At 29.7% G+C, this 22601-nt stretch overlaps 1 protein-coding gene across 3 annotated transcripts in view; it reads left to right on the top strand.

Annotated features, from left to right (window-relative positions):
* Positions 1-22601, top strand: part of LOC142329793 (aminopeptidase N-like) — a 124630-nt gene that overhangs the window by 69893 nt on the left and 32136 nt on the right. Inside the window, exons 1-4 of one of the 3 annotated variants that reach the window (XM_075374596.1) lie at positions 6496-6611; positions 9008-9228; positions 11293-11582; positions 13556-13711. In XM_075374596.1, the coding sequence (XP_075230711.1) occupies positions 9040-9228; positions 11293-11582; positions 13556-13711 (635 nt within the window). In that variant the 5' untranslated portion in view covers positions 6496-6611; positions 9008-9039. Of the gene's footprint in view, positions 1-6495; positions 6720-9007; positions 9229-11292; positions 11583-13555; positions 13712-22601 lie in introns of those variants that run through there. The other 2 variants (XM_075374594.1, XM_075374595.1) reach the window with 2 other exon arrangements.

The following is a 22601-nucleotide window of genomic DNA, read 5'->3' as shown; positions in this document are numbered from 1 at the left end:
GGGGGGGAAGGCGTCACCTAACGTTATATACAGCCTTACAAAGTAGAAGATGCCAGTAAAGCGAGTTTTGAAAATGGAATATATCCGAAACGCGTCCTTTGCAGCAACATACAATGTTTCTTTATATCAATTATACGAGTATCTCAAATAGAATTATAGGTATGAATCAAACCCACCGGGTTGCTCTAGTGGTGAACGCGTCTTCCCAAATCAGATGATTTGGAAGTCGAGAGTTCCAGCGTTCAACTCCTAGTAAAGTCAGTTATTTTTACATGAATTTGAATACTATATCGTGGATACCGGTGTTCTTTGGTGGTTGGGTTTCAATTAACCACACAATTCAGGAATGATCGAACTGTGACTGTACAAGACTACATTTCATTTACAATCATACATATCATCCTCTGAAGTAATATCTGAACGTAATTCCCGGAGGCTAAACAGGAAAAAAAAGTTATCCTAAACTAATGTAATTTCACAACTTACATAGAACAAATTTCGCTTGTACGGACCGGCAGACTGGTGTAGCCGCGAGGCATAACACACCAAGTACCGAGTCAACCGGGCGATCGAGTTTGAGATCCAGACAGACCAAGTTACTTTTTTTCAGTTAAATATTATTCCTTTATTTAATTCTACCGCTCACCTGTGATGTCACAACATAGCAGTAATTTAGAGCATTTTTTGGGATAGCGGTGCGATTTAAAAAAAATTTTTTTTTGCAAATATTGTTTTTTCTAATTGTTTAGAAATATGCCTAAGAAAAGTATGACTTAATTACGCGAAATCTCAAGATATTGAGGGTGACGTTGCCTCACTTCAGGCTCATCTTCTTAACCCATCGGGTTGGTCTAGTGGTTAACGCGTCTTCCCAAATCAGCTGATTTGGAGGTCGAGAGTTACAGCGTTCAAGTCCTAGTAAAGCCAGTTATTTTTACATGGATTTGAATACTAGATCGTGGATACCGGTGTTCTTTGGTGGTTGGGTTTCAATTAACCACACATCTCAAGAACGGTCGAACTAAGACAGTACAAGACTACACTTCATTTACACTCATACATATCATCCTCATTCATCCTCTGAAGAATTATCTAAACGGTAGTTACCGGAGGCTAAACAGGAAAAAAGAAAAGGCTCATCTTCTTGGCCTTTTAAGTTGAAAGTTTAATGGCACCAATGTCAGATTAGAAGTAATAAGTAACTGACAAAGTTTGGTCAAAATCGGTTCAGTAGTTCTGAAGACATAAGATGATTTAGAGGCCAAAACCGAATACAAAACATACATACAAACAGTAACATTTGGAAAATTTCCACCCGCTTTTTTGAGTTCCTTAGGTGTCAAAACATCAAGATCCAATAAAAACCACATATCTCCCAACTGAACCAATTACAATGCTTTCCCTTCTAGAGCTATAGCTCTGTTATAATGCCATCTAGACGGGAAAGTACCAGTAAAATTATTCTCAACTTATCTCAAATAAACTGTGGAAAATATTAAAATATCTCTTCAATTTCATTTCAAGGTTATGTAAAAAAATTTTAACTAGGAATCCCTGGAGAAGATTACAAATTGCTGTTTCATTTATTTGTTTATAAAAAAAAAACATTAATAAACAGAAAATATCTCTGTTTCATATATAAACCTGTTCATTTTAATTATTACTCTATTTTATAAGAATCAATAGATAGATTGATTAATCGACCTATTAAAATCTTTACAGTTTCCTTCATGGAAATGTTGGGATATACTAGTAAAATGAATAAAGTGGTGTTGTAGTGGTATATCAAAAGCTAAAAAAACATAAAACAATAGCATTAATCAACAAAATGTCATATTTAAAAAATATTTTAAATGTAGCTACTGTAATTTACTAAATTCTTTTAATAACATTCTTGTTAAATGGTAAATTGAAGCATTTACGCATTTATGCGACAAATGAAAAGATTTGTCATATTTGATTTACTGGTTTATGTATTTTTATGTGGTATAATTTTGGTATGAAATAATTAACTTGCATTTCTCTTTGGAAATGCAAAGCTGTTTAGCTTCTCAAGTGAAACCAAAAAAAGGGTTCCTATTAATTTTAACAGACCACCTTCTCTTTTTATTTCCAAAGATTTTTTTTTACTTCCCAGTTATATAGTTATACTGTATACTATCTAAGGGAAGTGGAGTCAAATTTTGCATGTTGGGGTTTTTCCAGATCTTGGTGTTTCATATGTATATACATAAATTGGGATATTTTTTGCTTAATTTCACCAGATTGGATGAAATTTGAGTGATATTTCTTGATGCGGGGCATTGATCCAGTTTAGCTTTAATCACAATTGGTAAAGGGGGGGGAGAGAAATATGGTCCTTTTGGGTCCTTTATCTCAAAATTTTACTCAAAGGGTAGATAAATTTTTGGCATAATCTATATGCTAAGATATACTTTCTGATGGTGTTCGGTCTTGTTCAAACCCTCATAAAGCGTTAGGTGAAAAACACTTTTACATTTTTTGTCATTTTTATACTAATACGATAAATAAATTACAGATTTATTAAATAAGTGAGGTGGAAATCCTACAGACGTACTAGCTATAATAATCATAATTGGATTGAAACTGAAGAGACACAAAACTGGTTTCATCGTTTTTTTTCTTTTTTTTTATAACCTACCTCTATTCAGTACACACAGCTCATTACATCTCACAATCCGTTAACTCCAGGTATTTATGTCATGTACCACTATTTTATAAATGACGTTTACATATAAAACGTTTTAACTTTAAAAGGTACTGCTTATAAAAAAATGTATACTTTCTTATGAAAATTTATCTGTATGAGGATGTATATCTTCTACAGTCTTGTGTTTATCGGAACGATCTTAAGCAGCTAAAACTTTTTACAATAATATCTTACTTAATCTTGACCAATAAAGCAAAACAACAGTTATGTTAATCATTTTATTATGGAAATTGAAAACCAGTTTAATAAAGAAATATTTATGTACAAAAGGGATGAACGGGTTTTAAAATCAAGTATTCATATAAAATACAGTTTTGGCAAAGAAATAGATCTTTTACGGTAAAAATAAATACAAGAAAATTTAAGCAGATATTTGCATGTAATTATTTAAATTTTATCTTAATAAAATCCTGACTTGTTTAAAGTTTATTTCCTTATATTTATAAGGTAACAAATGTAATTTATATAAAACTTTTTGAAAGTATCCGTTTTTATATGTAAATTTCTAATTGTTATTTAGTTTATATTTTGTTTATGAATAAAACTAAACAACTTTACTTTCATATAGAATAATAATAATAATAATTATTATTATTATTATTAATAAAATTAAAGTAGATATATATATTATAAGCCTTCTACAATTTGGTGGTATCCAAATTTATATCCTGGAATATAAATATGTTTCTTAAATGGTATTCTGGTATTATTAAGGGTAGTATTTTCCTGGTATATGTATGTATAGTATTTCTATAATTGGATTTCAGCCTTTTAAGTTAATATATTTTTCATAAAAAGTAGAATGCATTACCAGGAAAAAATCTAAATAATTAATATAAACTTATTAAAGTGTATTTTTAGATTATTTGTTCGTTGTTTTTTAAGGATTTAAAAAGCCTTAAAAAAAAAGATTAAAACATCTATCAAATCAAATTTTTAAGAAAAGTGTAATTGAAATCCTATGAAAACAACTAGTTCAATCTAGAGTTGACTAAATGTATTTGTTATTTATAATAGAATTATATTAATTTTTTTTCATGTTGATCAATCTACACATCTCATGATTTTTTCTGCCAGAAAAGTTATTATTTACAATCACTACTAAATAACCAGAACCATAAGTAAATTTGATTAAAATACACAAATAACATGCAAAAAAAGGTCTCCATTGAAACCCCTCAAGGGGTAAATACATACACATGCATGCATATGTACACATATTTTATACGGTACTCTCAAGTACATATGTAATTGTATATAATAAAATTAAAAAATAAATTATACTTATGAATCCGAAGAACATTGATCAAGTCCATAACATAAAAAGAAAACACCAACAAGTGTATCTCACATTTACATAAAGGATCATATAAAACAAAACAAACAAAGAAATATCAGAACGAGAAGAAAAAAATAGTTAAAAGAAAATAAGCAGATAAATAAATTATCAAAACAAAATGCGAAACAAAATGAGATACTTTGAGGAAGATAATATCCCAATGTAGTGGATTCATCCAAATCTTGATGCACTTTACAAATCCAATATGTGCAGCTGCTTTAAACACCAAATGTCCTCGCTACTATCCAAGAGAGATTAACTGTGAACCAGCTCACATGACTATTCAGTCTCATTTTACATTTGGTACTGAATTGTTGTATCTCCTCTAAAATGCTCAGCACTTCCAGATAACCTAGTATCACAGTGTTTCTTATAAACCATAGCACTTCTGTTATAGTTCTCAATAACTTATTCTCAAATCACTGAACAATCTCAATGTTACTCTCTCTTATAGTACCCCACATCTGGATTCTGCAGGCACAAATAGGTTTCCGAATTGTTGTGTATAACAATTATTTGTTCGATAATAATGTCACACCCTGCCTAGTTACCAGTACATCTCCCAGAATATAACATTAAACCGATTTCTGAGGTAAGCCCTCCATATCAGACAGCGATCCAGCTGCAGACTCAGGTATCGCATGCTGTTAGAACGCATAATGAAAATGCCATTCACTTGAACTCAAGGGCAGTCACCCTTCCTCACCTCAAGTAACATGTGTAGACTTTGCTGGATATACTTTTCTTCCATTTAGAAAACCATTTACTAATTAAATCCCATATATACTGCAGCTTATTACAAGCTGCGATAGCTGTGTCATGTGCAAACAATGCAACCTAGACGTCCTCAGGTGTTGGAAGGTCCCCATGAAGGTCGAAAATAAAACAGGTCCTAGAATCGACCTGAGTAATACTCGGCTCGGTATCAAATAGTACCAACAGATCCTGATTGCACTTTGCTTTGATGCAAATAGAAGCTTTTGCATGATCAAACAGTACAGCTGAGAAAGCTCCTTTTCAACTCATTGGGCCAGGAAGCTAGACTATCAAAGTGCTGCTGGATGTCTAGAATAACAGCCTAGCATCCTCTCTTATAGACCTTGTTGATAACGTTCACAATCCGGTGTGTTTTTTGATCGTTGAGTGACCACTCTTGAAGCCGAACTAATGGTCCGGAACAACAAATCTCTCCTCCAGAATTGGCTGTAGTGTCCTACTAAGTAGTCTTTCACAAAATTCGATAGAATCGGTAAATAGAGTTATCGGCCTGTATGAGGCTACATCGTGTTCCAAATTAACTGGTGTCCAGAAATTTTCATTTGTGACACCTTCCATTCCGTCGGAAAATTTGTAGTTCAAAGAATGCCATAAAAAAAGTGTTATATATTGCATGGCCTTGAACGGAAGCATGAACATTTTGGTAGTTATCAAGTCGTACCCAGGAACAATTTAGCAATGAAAGACAAAGAAAAATTAATCTGTCATTTGTTTGCTGGTTTATTAGCTATACAAATGGGTAATAACCATTTGTAATAAATGAGTAATAACCCATTTTCGCTCCACTGGAAGTGGGGCGATAAAGGAAAATAAATAATTTCATCAACCGGGAGACATATGCCATCTGATATTTTAAGTTTTATTCTATATAACAAAAAAAAATTGATTTGGACAACACATGACTCCCTTGTACGCCTATTAAATTACATTTACACATTTTTTTAAAATGAAAAGTACATAAAATTTTATTTCATTAAAAACTTCTGATATTTTTTATTATTTTTTTTAAATTGAATTATTACTCATCATAATTATATTTTTACAATGAGAGGTTAATAATTATTAATAAATCAATATATTTAAATTAAAAAGAAAAAAGTTAAAAAAAAGGATATGAAGTTTGATTCGAACTGATGTGCCTTCCCCTAAGATCCAAATACTTCATTAATTAACATTTTATTTGGCTATAACTCTGGAAACAATAAAAATAAGTATCACTTATGATACATCGTTCAAAAGTCCTAAATAAGGGCTTATTACTGCAGTTAAGAAAAAGTCCAAAATCCAATTTTTTTTTATTTTGGGCATTTTTGGTCCAGTCGATTGCACTCAAGAGGGGAAGTGGATAACTAGATGTTACAACAGTCCTAAATCCAAAATTTCAACATCCTAATCGTTTTTGAGTTATACGAGATACGTACGTACAGACGTCACGCCGAAACTAGTCAAAATGGATTCAGGGATGGTCAAAATTGATATTTCCGTTGAAATCTGGAAACCGAAAGTAATTCACCGATTGCAGTACTTCCATTACTTCGTTCAAGGAAGTAAAAATTAATTCGTGAATATGATACGATATTTTTTGTTTGATATGTTGTTACCACTATTATTTAAATTTGGTAAGTTACCAAGAATCACATCATAACCTTTATAGTTGTTTGTTTTTTTTAACGTGGTACGTAATTAGCTGGTACGTCTTTTTTTTTGATCGTGAGTTAATATGGAGAGAAGCAAAATCTATGTTGTGAAGAAAAAATTAAAAAAGTATGTATCAGAAGATTTTTTCTCTGATATTTTCTATTTTATAATTCTTTCTTTGAATTGTACCGAAACGTACTTATACATTGTGAAATGAATTATTTTAATCAAATCGTAAGTAAAGAAAGTTGTTTATTTCTACTGATTATATATCCACACAATAATTGTATAGTACTGAAACATTGAATAGATTAAAGCGTACTTACTTCTTAAAAATTTGATTTTAATTAAAGCAATATCTTTTGTTTTCCCGATCGTTAGTTTTTTAACTGTTCAAACTTGTTCTCTTCAGATTGTTAATTTGTCATTCAAGTGATTAACTCTGTTCAGTTTTCTAATATCAAATTATTCTTAAATCTTGAAATTTATTCTTTTGCTATGAAAATTTCAAAAGAATAAATTTATTTTTTGTAAATAATAAATTTATTTTTTTTAAATATTGACTATATTTTATTATTTTTATTAACTCTGCTCAGTTTTTTAATATCAAATTATAATTAAATCTAAAAATCTATTCATTTGTGAATTAGATACATGGTTTACAATGGGTGTTATGTTTACATGAAAGTCCATTCTTCCCTTTACGTAGTAAATCAAAAGCCACATGTTATTTTATAGAAGCACATTGTACTCATATATTATTTATTTATGCAATTTAGGAAAAGTATCAATTGTTTACTTTCATAAGTAGGGCTTGACAAGACAGCCATCAGAATCTGCATAACTTCAGTTGGTCAACAGCATTTCAGAGCATGTCTTGTTTTATGTATCTTGTATTATTATTAGCGTGTTGTATTTAAAAAATCATTTTGCATGTATTCCCATATAAAATCCAAGTTTGCAACGGTTATTTATACTCTTGTGAATGTAACTTTAAACTGAACAGGGATTATGATCCTGGATGGTTTGTTTGAATGTTTATGTTATAACATGAACTTTCAAAATTCTGCAGAATTTGTTTTAAAATGCCATTGAACAATTTGAAGTTATGCAGAAATACTTGATGGTTGTCATGTCGAATTTTATGTATGACAATTCAACAATTAATTTGCATTCTGTAACTAAATTAGGTTTTATTTCAGGACGCTTCATTAAAATATAGTTCTTGAACTTTGAAATATAATGTAACTATAATGAAAGCAAGGAAAACCTTTCATAGTTTTCATCAAAGAAAACCTTTCTAACTATTAATTTAGGTACAAGTTAGTGGTAATGCTAGTAGAAGTTTTTTATAAAAAGTACTTATTCAACTAATGAACATTTACTGGAGGACATAATATTTGTTACAAAGGAGTTTTCAGAAGTTGCTTGCTTACTTTACATGAGAAGTAGCGTTAAAATATTTACCTCCTCACCAAAAACTGAATTTGTGTAACATGTATGGTTTTTATTTTTTACAGTTACAGCCTCAGGTACATAAAAATTATGTATGGCAATGAAATTAAAGTTTGCAAGTTCAAATAAAGTTAATATCAAAGAAGTTATTTCCCAAATACTAAACTGAAATATGTACCCTGAAATTAAAAAATAAATGAAATGATAAAAATATTTCTTTCATGTGTAAAGACAATGTTTAACTACAGTGTTTTAAAGTTATCATTCAAAACAGCAGTAATGAATGTCTGCATCATAATTATTTGTTAATAATTGAGCATAATAAAAAAAAATGAAAACCTGAATGGTGGGAAGTATAAACTGATGTATCATAGTGTAGGATGTATATTATATTTTTCAAGGTTTCTCAAGGAAATAGTTAAGTTGTCAAAACCAGCAGGAACCTTTTATTGAGGAAATTCATGAAAACGGTAAAATATTGTACATAATAATAACTGAACACTATCAAATGATATGTAACAATATTACTCTGCATAAAAGTAACTTTCATGTTAGTACAAATACATTTACGTGTGTATGTTATTTTATTAGGTAGCAGAAAACTAATATTTTATTATACTACCTTAGTAGCTTCAAGCAAAGTAATATCATGCAACTAAACCTTTAATATATATGTGTGTATGTAAATATATAATTTTTTTATTTTAAGAACCATATTCTTCTGTATTAGTTTATAAATTTAAAGAACTTGATCAAACTAAGTACAGAACAATAAATAAAGTAGAATGACACTTACCTTATTTTATCATATATACAAAAACATTTTCACAAATTTCTTGCATCCTCAGTTGTAATCCATTTTGTTAAAACGTTCACGTCAAATTACGTATTTTATATAAACATTATCAGGAATAATAAAAAAATATTTTTTTTTTTTTTTTAATAAATTACAATAAAAACTTACATATATAGCTTTTAGTTAAATTGATTATTGATTATAATATACAAGTATATATCTATTCTGGTGGTGATTTGTTATTAATTATTTTTTCATTATTTTCTGTTAGGTGGGCTAAAAGGAGGGTTCTTGAACAACAGAATGAAAGGAATTCTATGTGATTGTCTTTTATTGTGTTTACTTATTGCACCATGGTGTTGTAATGTAAATGCTGCTACTACACCTGGATATCGTCTACCTGATATGGTGATACCTCAGCATTATATTGTGGATGTTATAACAAATCTTGAAGAGAATGATTTCAGTTTTTATGGTAAAGTTTGGATAAAGGTAAGATGGATTTTTTTATGATAATCCTTTTTTTAATAATATATTTTTATATGAAAGTGGCCACGTTATAAAAAATTTTAAGATAGGGAATGTTTGAATTAATTAAGAATTAGTGGCTGAAAATCAGAAAGTTAAGGATATGTAGTTGTTAAATATATATAAGTTAAGGGTATAAGATTGTAAAGGCTTTTAGCAAAAATAAGGATGCAATGATTCATTACACTATTGTAGCCATTAAAGTTTACATTCTTTGGTAATTCAGCTGTCAATTCTAACCTCTTGCACTTCACTTTTTCATTAATTATTAATTTTGTGTACACCTCTTCTTAATGATAAGAAAAGGGTGGCTGAACAGGCTATGTGTTTGTATGCAAGAAGAGTCAGAATATGACAAATCGGGTTGGGAACTTGGAGGTCAAGGTACATCACCTAACCAAAGAAAAATAAGTGACTTAAACATTTCTCATAGCTGCCATTCTTTTTCAGTATGATTTATAGCCTTATCTTCTTGAAATTAGATAAGCAGTGGCCATGCTGTTCAAATTCATGCTTAATAAAACTGATTAATTTTTATATAGTGTTTATAATTATATTCAACATCCCCTTGCTCTTTAATAAGAGGAGCCAATGATGGAAACTGCTCTGATATTACACCAAACAAAACCTTTTCTTTTCTGAATGCAGTGATCAATGATAAAGATTGTTTTGGTTCTACTTAATCTCTGAAACATGAAAATTAGCCTTATCAAACACCAGTGACATAGTACGATATATACCTGTATTGTGCCTTATATTAGTACCAATGAATTTGTTTGGCCTTTTACTCTTAAATTAAAATAAAAAAGTTAATTTAACATATTATGAACAAATCAGTTGTTACACAATTTGTTATTCTTGGGAAAAAAGCCAAGCTCAAATGAAGATTACAATTAAGTAAATTTAAGGTAGTCTCTTATTTGATTATCTAAGAGTATGTTTTCTAGTGAGCTAAAATTATCAAAATTTAAACAAACATATTAGAAGGCTAAAACATTAAAGTATTAATTTACAGACCATTCAGTATTCTGCCATAATTTTTTTTTTAAATTCTAGTTGACAGATATCAAATAGGCAAAATAGTGAGTAAGCAGCATGATTTACAAACAGGAAAATCTACAAAGTCAGCATTTTTCTCTTTTGCAAAACAAAGTTAAATGTCTGACTATGGGAAAGAACATTATTTGTTTCAGCCAAAATAACATTATTAACAAAATTTGAATGTTTTATGTTTTGTTATTTTGGAATGTTTTTTCTCTCATTTCTACTTTTTTTATTACTTTTAAAAGTGTAGACAGGAGACCTTTCTTTTCTAATTATTCTTCCTCCTTATTTCAGTCCTATTTTTCTTAAAATGTTTAAAATCATACTCCATTGTACATTATCAAACACTTTTTCAAGATCTGCAAAGGTACATAGGGATTTGTTCTTTCAGCCTGACTTCTAAACTGATGGTTAAAATTTTACTAGTTTTCAGTTGCTTTGAATTTTCTACCATTTTTATTCCTTGTATTTTTATACAATTTTTTGCCTTCTTCATCTTTGGGTTTTCATACTTCCTGTGTTAATTCATAAATTCTAATGTATCTCTTTTTAGCCAAAGTTTTTTGCTAATCAATAATTATTTTTACTACTCTCCTGTCTTAATTATCTGATTTTACAAATTCAAGAACATTTGTTGAGGCTATGAAAGGGTGTTGATAATAAAGGAACTGCACATAGGTGAAATAAATATACATTGTTCTGCAGCATAGCAGTAATATAAGTAATGCAAAATGTATAATTATTATTTACATAATCATTTTTTGAAATATTCTGACAAAAACGTCTTAATATCTGAAAAAATGTTAATAATTTTATTATTATAAGTATGTGTTATGAAATTTCATGACTTACATATTGTAGGATGAAGCATCTGGTTGTTTTAATCCTTTATATAAAGTCACAGATTCTTTATTATAATTACAGAGTTTTTTATTTTATACTTTTTTTTTTATGAAGTAACTCTTTTATTTATTTATTTTTCAGATATTAGTCCAGAAAAGTACAGATACTATAATTCTTCATTCACGTAATTTAAGTATTTCTGAATCAAAAGTTTCATTAAAACAAATTATAAGCGAAGAGAGTTTACAAGTTTTACCAATAGCTAGTATTCGATTAGTTCCAGCAAATGAATTTTTAATAATTAAATCAGATCAAGAATTAATGGCTGATAAAGAGTATATATTATATATACCATTTGCTGGGGAGTTAACTGAAAGTTTGGCGGGTTACTATCGTTCAAGTTATTTTGATAGGGCTGCAAATAAAACAAAGTAAGTTTAAATTAGTAAGTTTTATGTATACTTAATGTAATAAAATATTAATCTGTACAAAGTAGAATTACAATAGAATGCAAATTAATCTGAACAAAGGGGATTTTTTGTTTATCTCTATGTTACACTGCTTGATCACACCCATTCTTTTAGTTTCTGTGTAATGTGTGGTTATTTTTCTTTGGTTATTTGGCAATTTTCATGTTATAAATAGTTCTTTGTGAGAGTTTATTTAATTTTTTACTACAAAATCATATTTTCATTGTTTTTTTATGAGTCTTGAATGTATAGTAATAATTCCAAGAAAGCATTTGAAAATTGTTTCTCTTTTTGAGCATACCAGTATGACACAACAACATATAGCTTCTGAATGTGGTGCTGGACTAGGGACAATGAATGCTATTATAAAACAATTTAAAGAAACTGGTTCCTTTTCACTTCAGAGGAAAGGCAAATGTGGCTGTAAAAGAAAAACTACCCCAACACAGAATCAGTTATTAGCGAGAAAAAGTAAACTTGATCCAAAGTTATCTACTTTGGCTTAAAGCAAGAAGTAGCAGTAGGTGGAATGGATTTATGCTTGACAACTGTTAGACGCAGACTTCTTGCAGCTGGACAGAAAGCTCATCAGCCACCTAACAGCAGCTTTAAACACCAATAATGTATAAAAAAAAGAAGGTTCTTCTGGCCCAAACCACGTGCTAACTGAACTAAAGAAGGTTGGAAAATGTTATGTTTTCTGATGAGCCACATTTTTATGTTCAGGAGCAAAGGGTTCCATGTGTTAAAATAGAAACCTACGCTACCTACCTAGATTTAGAAACCTACACTAAAAAAAAAAATACTGGTATAAAACTAGCCAATTGAACTCCTTTGCATTGCATAGTGTAATATTTTTCTCTAGAAATGACCATATTATGTTTAATTTTCTGTTAATAATTTACTTGATTATCTAACAGAGCCTTTAAACAATTTTTATAAAATTAAATTAAAAGATTTTTTTGAAAAAATAGTATTACTGTGTACTGATAAATTTAATAAAATAAATCTAAATACTATACAAATCTGTTAAAAGTGTAATATTAAATGTGTAACCAATTAAATTTCCAACATTTTTTTGTTTTATTTTTTTAACTTTATTTATTATCTAAATGTATGCATATCATATCTGTTTATCTATTATAGCTATGTGAAAAAAAAATATATATATATTTTTTTTTTTTTCTTAAAAGACCTTCCATATTTGACTTTCAAAGGCAAGTCAGCCTTGGGTGGGAATAAATTCCTGAGTTACAACTCTGGATGTGATCCAGAGAGGTGATTTCGATTTAGTTCACCAGTAGAAATCTCCACGTTTCTAACCTGTTGTCTAAAGTTCTTAGAACTTTAAAATTACAGTACAGATTTAATATTTAAACATTCTTCTACCCTAAAATTTAAATATTTTATTTCATTCATAGAACAACAATAAACAGTAAAAAAGTAAGAATTATTTTTTCTAATTAATTTTTAGGATGAAGTTGTATTACAAATAGATAATCGGCTTTTGTTTATATATGAATTAAACTGATTAATGTTATGATGATAAAATGTAATTCATGTATTTTTCAAAATTTTTTCCCAATCAAAATTGCTTGGTGTGAAACAACAAGCTAATTTTCAGAGTATAATTTGTTTAATATCGTAAAATATTAATGAATTATTTGCTAATTAAGAGTTTTATTTCTATGATGAGTAAGTAGAATTTGCTACATCTTAAACTATTTTTTTATTTTACTAGATATTCGCAGAATATTTTCATTACAATCAGCTTAAAACTAGAATTGCTTATGCAATTCTACTCCAGTATAATACCCACTATATTTCTTAGCATATTGGTGTTTACAATAATGATGAAAAAAGGATATATGTATGTAAATATTATGAAGTAAGTGAAGAAATTAAAAAATATATCATTTGTTATTAAACTACAGGTGGCTTGCTGTTACGCAATTTGAATCTACTGATGCAAGACGTGCATTTCCATGTTTTGATGAACCGGCGATGAAAGCACGATTTACAATAAATCTTGGGCATAAAAAACATTTGAAATCTATAAGTAACATGCCTCTAGTCAATACTACTGACATGTAAGTAACAATTTCTGTTTTATGTTTATAAAAAAATGAAGGACTTATTATATTAAATTAATATATATATTGGGTGGCTGAGAAGTAACTTACACCCCGTCTAATTTTTTTTATAATTGTGTTAAATAAATACGATTTGAGGCATTCTTCCTTGTACTGAGGAGCTACTTCAATAAACGTGTATACTTCACTCTTTTTTGATTTTTGGTTGGCGATGGATTGGGAGGCAATTCAAAAATTTCAAATGGGACCAATGTTTATTTGATATTTTATTTTAAAGAGCTCGATGAGATGAGAAAAATTATATAATTAAAATTAAACTCTGATCGTTCAATCCAAAATGTCGGCCAACAATGTGTGTTTCAGATATTAGAACTACAGTTGTATGTTTCCCTTTAATTTTTTTTATTTATTTAAGGTATCGTGATTCACTCTTTGGAAATTTTCTCCTGTAAGAGAGTTTAACTTTATAAACTCTAGGTTAGAGTATTCAGCCTTCAGGATGGTTGGGGTTGGCAGAGGTCACTCAGAAATTTTAAATGGGATATATGGTCATGTGATATGTTGTTTTAAAGGTCTTTTTGAGACAAGAAAGATGGTACCAATAAAATAAATTAAACCAAAATGGCAACCATAAATGAAATTATGTTAATTAAAAATTGAAAATTAATTCTTAAAATCTTTCAAATACTTCTTGTTATTAAACTTACAGTCTTGAAATTGTTGTTGTTAAAATAATAATAATTATTATCTTTTATGGTAAGATCACTAGTTTTTTTATTTAGTACTGCTTACCTTTCTTAGCTCCACTTTTTTTTATCATTTGTTGACGCGTTTCCAAACCACTCCATTGTCAAAACTTATTTTACTCTGTACAAGAGTACAAATGTTCTGAAACATGTCAACAAGTGATAAAAAAATGATGCTAAGAAAGGTAAGCGGTACTTGAAATTACAGTCTTGATTTTAAAATATTTAAATTAAACATGAGTTGCTTATTTGTATGTGCTCTATACATGGTTCTTTTCTAAACTGCATGGTGAACCAGAGAATTTTATTCAGCTACAAGATGGTGTGCATCCTCACTCACATAACTCTGTAAGGGACCTGTTGAATGATGTTTTCCCAACTGCTGGATCAGTTGGCACAGATCTGATGACAAAGCTTGTTTGCAGTGGGGTCTAAGATCATCCGGTCTGATCCCATGTCATTTTTTCCTTGGAGTTTTCAAAGACTCTTGTGTATGCGCCCCCACTAGCTAGTGACCTACCTGACTGACGTAGGTAGTGACTGATCTACCTGATTTATTGCAGCTGTAGCATCTATTACTTTAAACATGTCAGTTAAAGAATGGTACTGATTCTCCTATCTGTTAAATGTGTGCCACGTGATGAAAGGCGCTCACATTGAACACTTGTAGAGGAAAACTGTAAGAGTTACTGTTTCATTTTATTTGTGATTCATTGAATAATGCAAGTGATATTAAGTAGCTTTAAAACCCTGATGTTATTTTTTATATGCTATGTATTTCCAGGTTTATTTATTTAATATATTTTGTAAACAGTAGTGTAAATGCGCATAATTATTTATTTATTATCTTTTTATTATGTACATTCTGCAATAGGCCTCTAAAAAAATAATATCAGAGATAAGATAGTTTTGGTGGCATTATGAGAGCGGTGCATGTGAGGGAGTAAGAGAGTTGTATGATTGTTTCAATCTCCTATAAAAACAAAGTGAATGAAGTACAGATAATTTTACAGAAAAAAATGCAGGTATTTTTTACTACTTGTCATCGTCACTGCTTAAATTTTTAAAATGATAAAATAATTATATACAGTTTGATATAACTGATATTGAGAGTATTTCTCATAATTATCCAAGAAAATTAGTTGGAAAACTTAATGTAAAAAATAAATTATACTTTCGTTTGAGAGTCTTACCCATATTTGGAAAAACTGACTCTTTTCCATTTTTCTGTATTTCTTTTTTTTAAAGACATATTTATTGTTTTACACATTAGTGGAAACAGCTTATTTTTAAACAGAACATTTTCTTAAGCTTATAAATATTTACATAACTGAAAAAGTCAGCAACTCTGGCTATTGAGGGCTCTACCCTCATCAGACTACTATTTAGGAGGAAAATTGAAGTATGTAAGCATGCGATTAAGAAAAAATAATTATTGTACTCTTTGTGTAAGTGGATCTCTTTGAGATAAGGGGATCCATGGTGTCCATATCTCTCCACCTCTTCACTGATTTTAACAAAATTTAAAATATGTTTAGAAATCATACATTTTATAAAAATCAGTTAACCTAGTCTGAAGATATCAAACAAAATGACAAATTGAAAAAAGTAAAAAAATCAGGTTTATTAATTCTCTGAACAAAATTGCCCAAACAGATAACCAAAGTGACATGTATAATGACTTATCTAATATATATATATATATATATTAGTAATGTATAAGAGATACAGGATCCTTAAAAGTCTGTATCTCCCTGCCCTCTTTTCTGATTGTGACCAAAATTAAATGGCATCAGTGCCCCATATAAATTATCAAGGCAAATCCAGTCTCCAGACTGGATAAAGTTGGTTCACCCTGGAAATATTGAGCAAAAAACAGACTAATGTAAGAAAAAATAAATAATTTAATATTTCACTTAATTTTAAGTAATGAACAGCTGTGAAAATAATGTCAACACTTTAAAAGTTTGTTATGAATTATATAAATTCCAACAAAAATCCTTATTTGTATTGTATTAATCATAATATGCTCTTTGTGGGTGCTGTGCAAGAACAAATAAACAGACATTCATAGATGCCAAACATAAAAACATCTCTTTCTCTTCAGTAGTCAGACTAAAAAACAAGTTACTAGCTTATTTCAAAAACAGTGTGAGAAGGAAACTAAGTCAAGGTCTGATTCTAATGAATTCCATTTAGTACTCCATAAATTTTAAACTGCTGTAGTAGGTTGAATAATTTTTGCATGCAGAATAGATGCATTAATTATGCATACAGTTCTGTTTATCTCAAATAAATAATATGCTGTATTATATATATATATATATATATATAAAATGAAATTATTTATTATGGAATATAAATAATTTTAATATATATATTGTGTATATAATTCAACTTGATCCATCTAAGTACAGAAATTAAAAAGTAAATAAGATGATATATACCTTATTTTTTCATAAGTGCTTTCATTGCAACCAACATCTTCAGTTGTAATTTTTGTTTTTTAAAATGTTTATATTAAACTCAATCAATTAAAATATATATAAAATTTTTTGGTAATATATGAAATTTCTTTTTATCAAATTAAAATTGAAAATTAAGAATTAAAAAAAAATTGTTATTAAAATTCACAATTTTCATACTTTTTTTAAAAAAAATATATAAAAATTAAATTATGGAAATTAAAAACTACATACATAAAATATGATGTCATAATTGATAAAATTAAAATAAACAAATATATAGGATAAAATATGCTTTGTATCTTGGCCAGCCAATGTTTAGCATAGTAGTGTAGGGATTTAAATTAGTTGGATTTATGCACTATCATTATTTTTATCTGAATATATGCTACAATCTACTGCAGATCTTATATATATATATAATCTTATTTATTTGATTATTCTAATTTTATCAATTCTGACGTCATATTTTATATACATAGTTTTAATTTCCATAATTTAATTTTTATATATTTTTTTTTTTTTAAAAAAGGTTTAAATTGTGATTTTTAATAATAAATTTTTTTTTAAATTTTTATATTTTAATTTTTAATTTTAATTTGTGTTACGTTTTGACCCCCTCTTGCCATCGGGTGCTGAAACCTAGCCGATGTGATAAATAAACGATTGTGATTTTTAATAATAAAATTTTTTTTTAATTTTTATATTTAAATTTTTAATTTTAATTTGTGTTACGATTTCACCCCCTCTTGCCATCGGGTGCTGAAACCTAGCCGTGGCTAGGGTGCCCACAGCAACTTGGTCGTCAGACCATCATGCCACTCTACGTCACTAGCTGCTCCCTCGAGCACTGTACGTAGCGTCTTATACCAGTCTACACTCATACCTGACCCAAGATGGTCGTGTCCGGATGGACTCTCTCAATTCTTGTTCGGATGAACATTATTTTAAGGTTTATTTGGCTTATGTTTGCTATCTTTAAAGTTAAGTTATAAGTTACAAGTGTTATGTTGTTAGAAAATGTTTAAACCGCCAAGACGGCATACAATTAAACAATCCTTCAGTAATCAACAAGTTGTTGTCTTCATTCATCACCTATGAACACATACAGTCCACCCTCACTCTAACATCTACCGCATTGCTGTTGACCAACGGCATCCCGTCGATGTCGCAGCAATTTGACAAAAAGAAATTTCATATATTATCAAAAAAATTTATGTATATTTTAATTGTCTTTGAGTTTAATATGTAGTTTGATATAAACATTTAAAAAAAAAACTAAAATAACTGCTGAAGATGTGGGTTGCCTTGAAAGCACTATTGTAAAGGTTATGAAAAAATAAGGTAAGTATCATCTCATCTACTTTCTAATTTCTGTGCTAGGTGAAAAGTTGGATTATATATGCACTACATATTATTACAAAAGGATTGACTTTAGAAAAATTTATAATATATATATATATATATATTAAACACTCACAATGTATTATTTACAAAGTATGTCTGAAAAGTTCCTGAACTTTAAATAAAAATACAGATTTAAAGATAAACGAATTTACTCGCATCAGCCCTCTACATAGAACCCTTTTCTAGTTATACACTCATTGCAGCATCAGTAGAGCCCGTCAAGCGCTCTGGGGAAATCAGTTTGTGGGATCGCCTTAAACTGCTTGGTGCAAGCCCTTTGGATGCCTGGAATGTCGTTGAAAAACGACCTTTCATCTTCAACTTGAGTTTCGAGTAGTCTACTGGAGCCAAGTCGGGTGAATAAGGCGGGTAGGATAAGTCGCTGATTTGATTTGCATGTTAAAACTGTTGTCAAGTGTGCAGAAGCATTGATGTACAAGAGAGTCCAACTACCCGGATGCCGGTACTCGGGCCGGATTCGACGAATGCGACGCATCAGACGTTTCATTACTTCCAAATAGAATTTAGAATAAACGGTTTGACCAGTTGGAACAAATTCATGATGAATCAGGCCCTTTGAGTCGAAGAACGCAATCAACATCGTTTTCACTCTTGATTTTTGCTGCCTGACTTTCATCGGTCTTTGTGCTCTAGGACTCCAAGTAGCGGATTGACGCTTCGTTTGCGGATCGTACACTAAGCACCAGCTTTCATCCCGAGTTACAATTTTTTCAAAAAAATTCGGGTCGCTATTGGCAGTTTCAACGAAGTTTTGAGCGCAAGAAAGACGCACCTGTTTTTGCTCTTAGATCAAGAAGTGTTGAACGGAACGAGAGGACACCTTTCGACAGTTAATTTTTTCTGTTAGAATTGTACATACTGCGTCTTTACCGATGTTTCTTCTGCTATGGCTCGAAGGGTAAGTTCGAGCAGGACGCGCGCACTTTCGCGACGTTTTCGTCGTGAACAACTGTTGACGGCCTCCCGCTTCGTTCATCGTCATCCAACGATTCTCTGCCGTATTTAAACCGCTTTCACCACGTGTATGTAGTACGAGATGCGGTTTCATCACCGAAAATGCCTTCTATATCATAGATTAAGTTTCAACGAAAGATTTTTGAAGCCGTACACAAAATTTTATCGCGCTTCTCTATTCCATGTCGCGAGCTCGCACAAGGTCACATGAACTCAACATACGCGGCAGAATATAACTCGAGACTGGAGTGACGAAATGTGATGAAATTTTGCACACACGCAGACGTCGTCAGACATTGTACTGCATAGTTCCTTGGTTCTCCGAGAGATGGCGCTACTTGTATTAACTACAGAATTTTTTTTTATCTTTTCCTTGATGATATCGCCACATAAGCTTGAGGCTTGTGTGTGGGATATGGAAATGTAGTGTATGAAAAATGTAAATCCTGGATTCGAATCCCGGTCAGGGATCTCCAGATAAAAGGCCGAGACAATACCACTCTCACCTTCTGTTCGGGAACTTTTCAAACCTACCGTGTATTTGAGATAAATAGAACTGTATGTAATTTTACTTAATTAATGCAACTAAAACTACGTGGGTGGATCAAGTTGATTTGTATTATATATTTATTAGTACAGTACAGAAGTGATATGGATGTTAAAAGGATTGATTTTGGAAGAAAAAAATATATATATATAATGTATTACAAAATTATACTATTATTTTTAATTTGCAGTTCTGATAACAGCCATATGTTTTCATCATAATTGTTGGTTGTTTGGTGAAAAGTGATTAATGCTTTTTGAATTTACATGCAAGTTGTCTTTTGTTTATTAATTTAGAATATTAATACTCAGAAACATATTAAAACACATCCCACAGAAAATTATTTAAAAGAAATGTGTTTATTGTATGTAATTAGTGGTAATGTAAAATATATGATTCTTTTTCATTTTATGTATAGAAATGAAAGAATTTTGAAGGAAAACTTTTTAGAGCAGAGTTAGAAATTTAAGAGAATTAAATAATTTAGATGTTCAATAAAGATATAGGTTCAATAAAGATTATTGAACCTAGGTTATGGTTCAATTAAGATTTAGGTTAGTAAAGAATTAGGTTCAATAAAGATTAGATGTTCAATAAACTAAAAATGAATTGGGAAAACTTCTGAAGGGAGTGGATTAATTTCTAAACATAGAAGTTTAATAATTTGTAATTAAGTGTGTTTAAAAAAAAGAAATATAATGGAAAGGATAATAATGGTTAGTTAAATATTAACAGATGGGAATATTATAGTACACCAAAAATTATTTGGGTAATGCAGTAACTATATCCACTGTTGATTTTGTTACTCGTAAAAATTTTGGAAGGTAATATAAGAAAAAAGAGTTTTCTGGAGAAAAGAGATCAAACTAATTTAAAAAAAATTATTATATAACAATTTAAAAAAATAACAACTGTATTAGTTTAATACTTCATGGCAGTAGAATGTGGATGGTAGGAACAAAGTAACATCAAAAGGTTTTATACTTATAAAGAACATTAGAATGTATTTATTTATATTATTTTTTGTAAGTAGCAGAATACAGCAAAATGTGTTTAGATTATTTAAAACTATAAACTTTTGATGGCCGGCACAATTGCTGGCCATCTCATTGATACAAATCCACTAGCATTATCAACAACCTTTGTATTCTATACACAGACATAAAAGAACCAAATTTTAAAATGCTTGAACTAATAAATATATAAACACACTAAAACATGTATTTGCGATATACCAGTTGAACAGAGATGCAACTCAAAACAAATACACTCATTTTTACATTATAAATATGCCTGCCTAACTTAAAAAAAAACCAGCTATAATATCAGCTGACAGGATGAGAACAGCAGTTCAGTTACTGAAGAAAGAGAAAAGAAAGTATGACTGAAAACCTTTTAGTATGTTATTCAGAATGTACTTTTAAAATTTGGTTTCATTTTTGTTTTATAAGTTTATCATTTTTAATACTGTATTACATCAAATGTAAAATGTATTTTATATTGATGATTTCTTACTTCAAAAATATAGGCGTTGAGTCTTGCTGTAGTTTAAACATTCACTACCATAGTGACACATCCACCTGCCATAGTGTATATTTTTCATTATTACAAACTAGCACAGTGTACAAGGTCTGTTCAGAAAATAACTGAACCTTATTTTTTTAATCTTTATTATTAATTTTACAGATTATCGTTGTTTTTGTGCCATTCAAAGTACTTCTCTCCCCTACTCATACACTTTTCCCTGCAGTGTTTCTACTTTGCAAAGCAGTCCTGGATAGCTTAATTTGAAATGGCCTTTAAGGTTTATAACGAATTTGCTTTAATATAATCAATAATCTCAAAATGGCGTTCTTTCATCACTGATTTTAATTTAAAAAAAAAGAAAAATCACAAGGAGCCAGGTCTGGCAATTAAGGAGGCTGAGGGAGAACAGTCATCTGATTTTTGGCACAAAACTGACAAATTGACAAAGCTGAGTGTGTGGGCGCATTGTTGTAGTGAAGGAACCATGAGTTGTTTCACCACAACACTGGTCTCTTTTTGCGGATTTTTTTTCTTAACTGTTGTAAAACACTTTGATAGTACACATGGTTCACTTTTTCACCTTTTGGCAAGAATTTTTTGAGACAAGTCCTTTTCTTTCCATTTATAACTAAAACATCATGTCTAGTAGTAGTCTACACTCCATCCTTTTTGCGTCTACACTCAACGTTTTTATCACATACACCGTAACCCTGTTTAACTCAACCATTTCGGCATTTAATCTGTGTGTTTGTGACACAGTTATGGTAAAACACATATTGGGAGAATTTCATGAAATTCTTACTATTATATTTATTCTCATTTAGTAGAATATTTATGTGAAAATATTTTTCATAAAATTTTCTATTTCAGCTTGGTGGCTAATGTAGCCATTGAGAAATAATGGTTTAAAGAGTGTTCTGGCAATATTTACAAATGTTTTGAAAACAATTTCCAATCTAGAAAATTAAAATAATAAATAAAATTAATAATCTAATTAGTAAATAAAGTGAAAAATGTTTGTTAGCCCTTAAAAAAACTGTTAGCCCTCACATTTGAGAGAGCAGTTACAGATGATTTGAATCACTGTCTGATAGTTGCTCTTTATTGAGAGTATTTTATAATTATTGTTGTGTATTTATTATACATACTGTAGTTAAAATAAATTTTTTTTAACATTGTAGTGGAATTATAGTCACCAGTTAGGGATGTATTCTTAGAAG

The sequence above is a fragment of the Lycorma delicatula genome, chromosome 9, assembly GCF_047948215.1.
Source record: "Lycorma delicatula isolate Av1 chromosome 9, ASM4794821v1, whole genome shotgun sequence".
In the NCBI taxonomy this organism is placed as follows: Eukaryota; Metazoa; Arthropoda; class Insecta; order Hemiptera; family Fulgoridae; genus Lycorma; species Lycorma delicatula.
The sequence above is the reverse complement of the archived record's forward strand: the minus strand, read 5'-3'. Positions and strand labels throughout refer to the sequence as shown.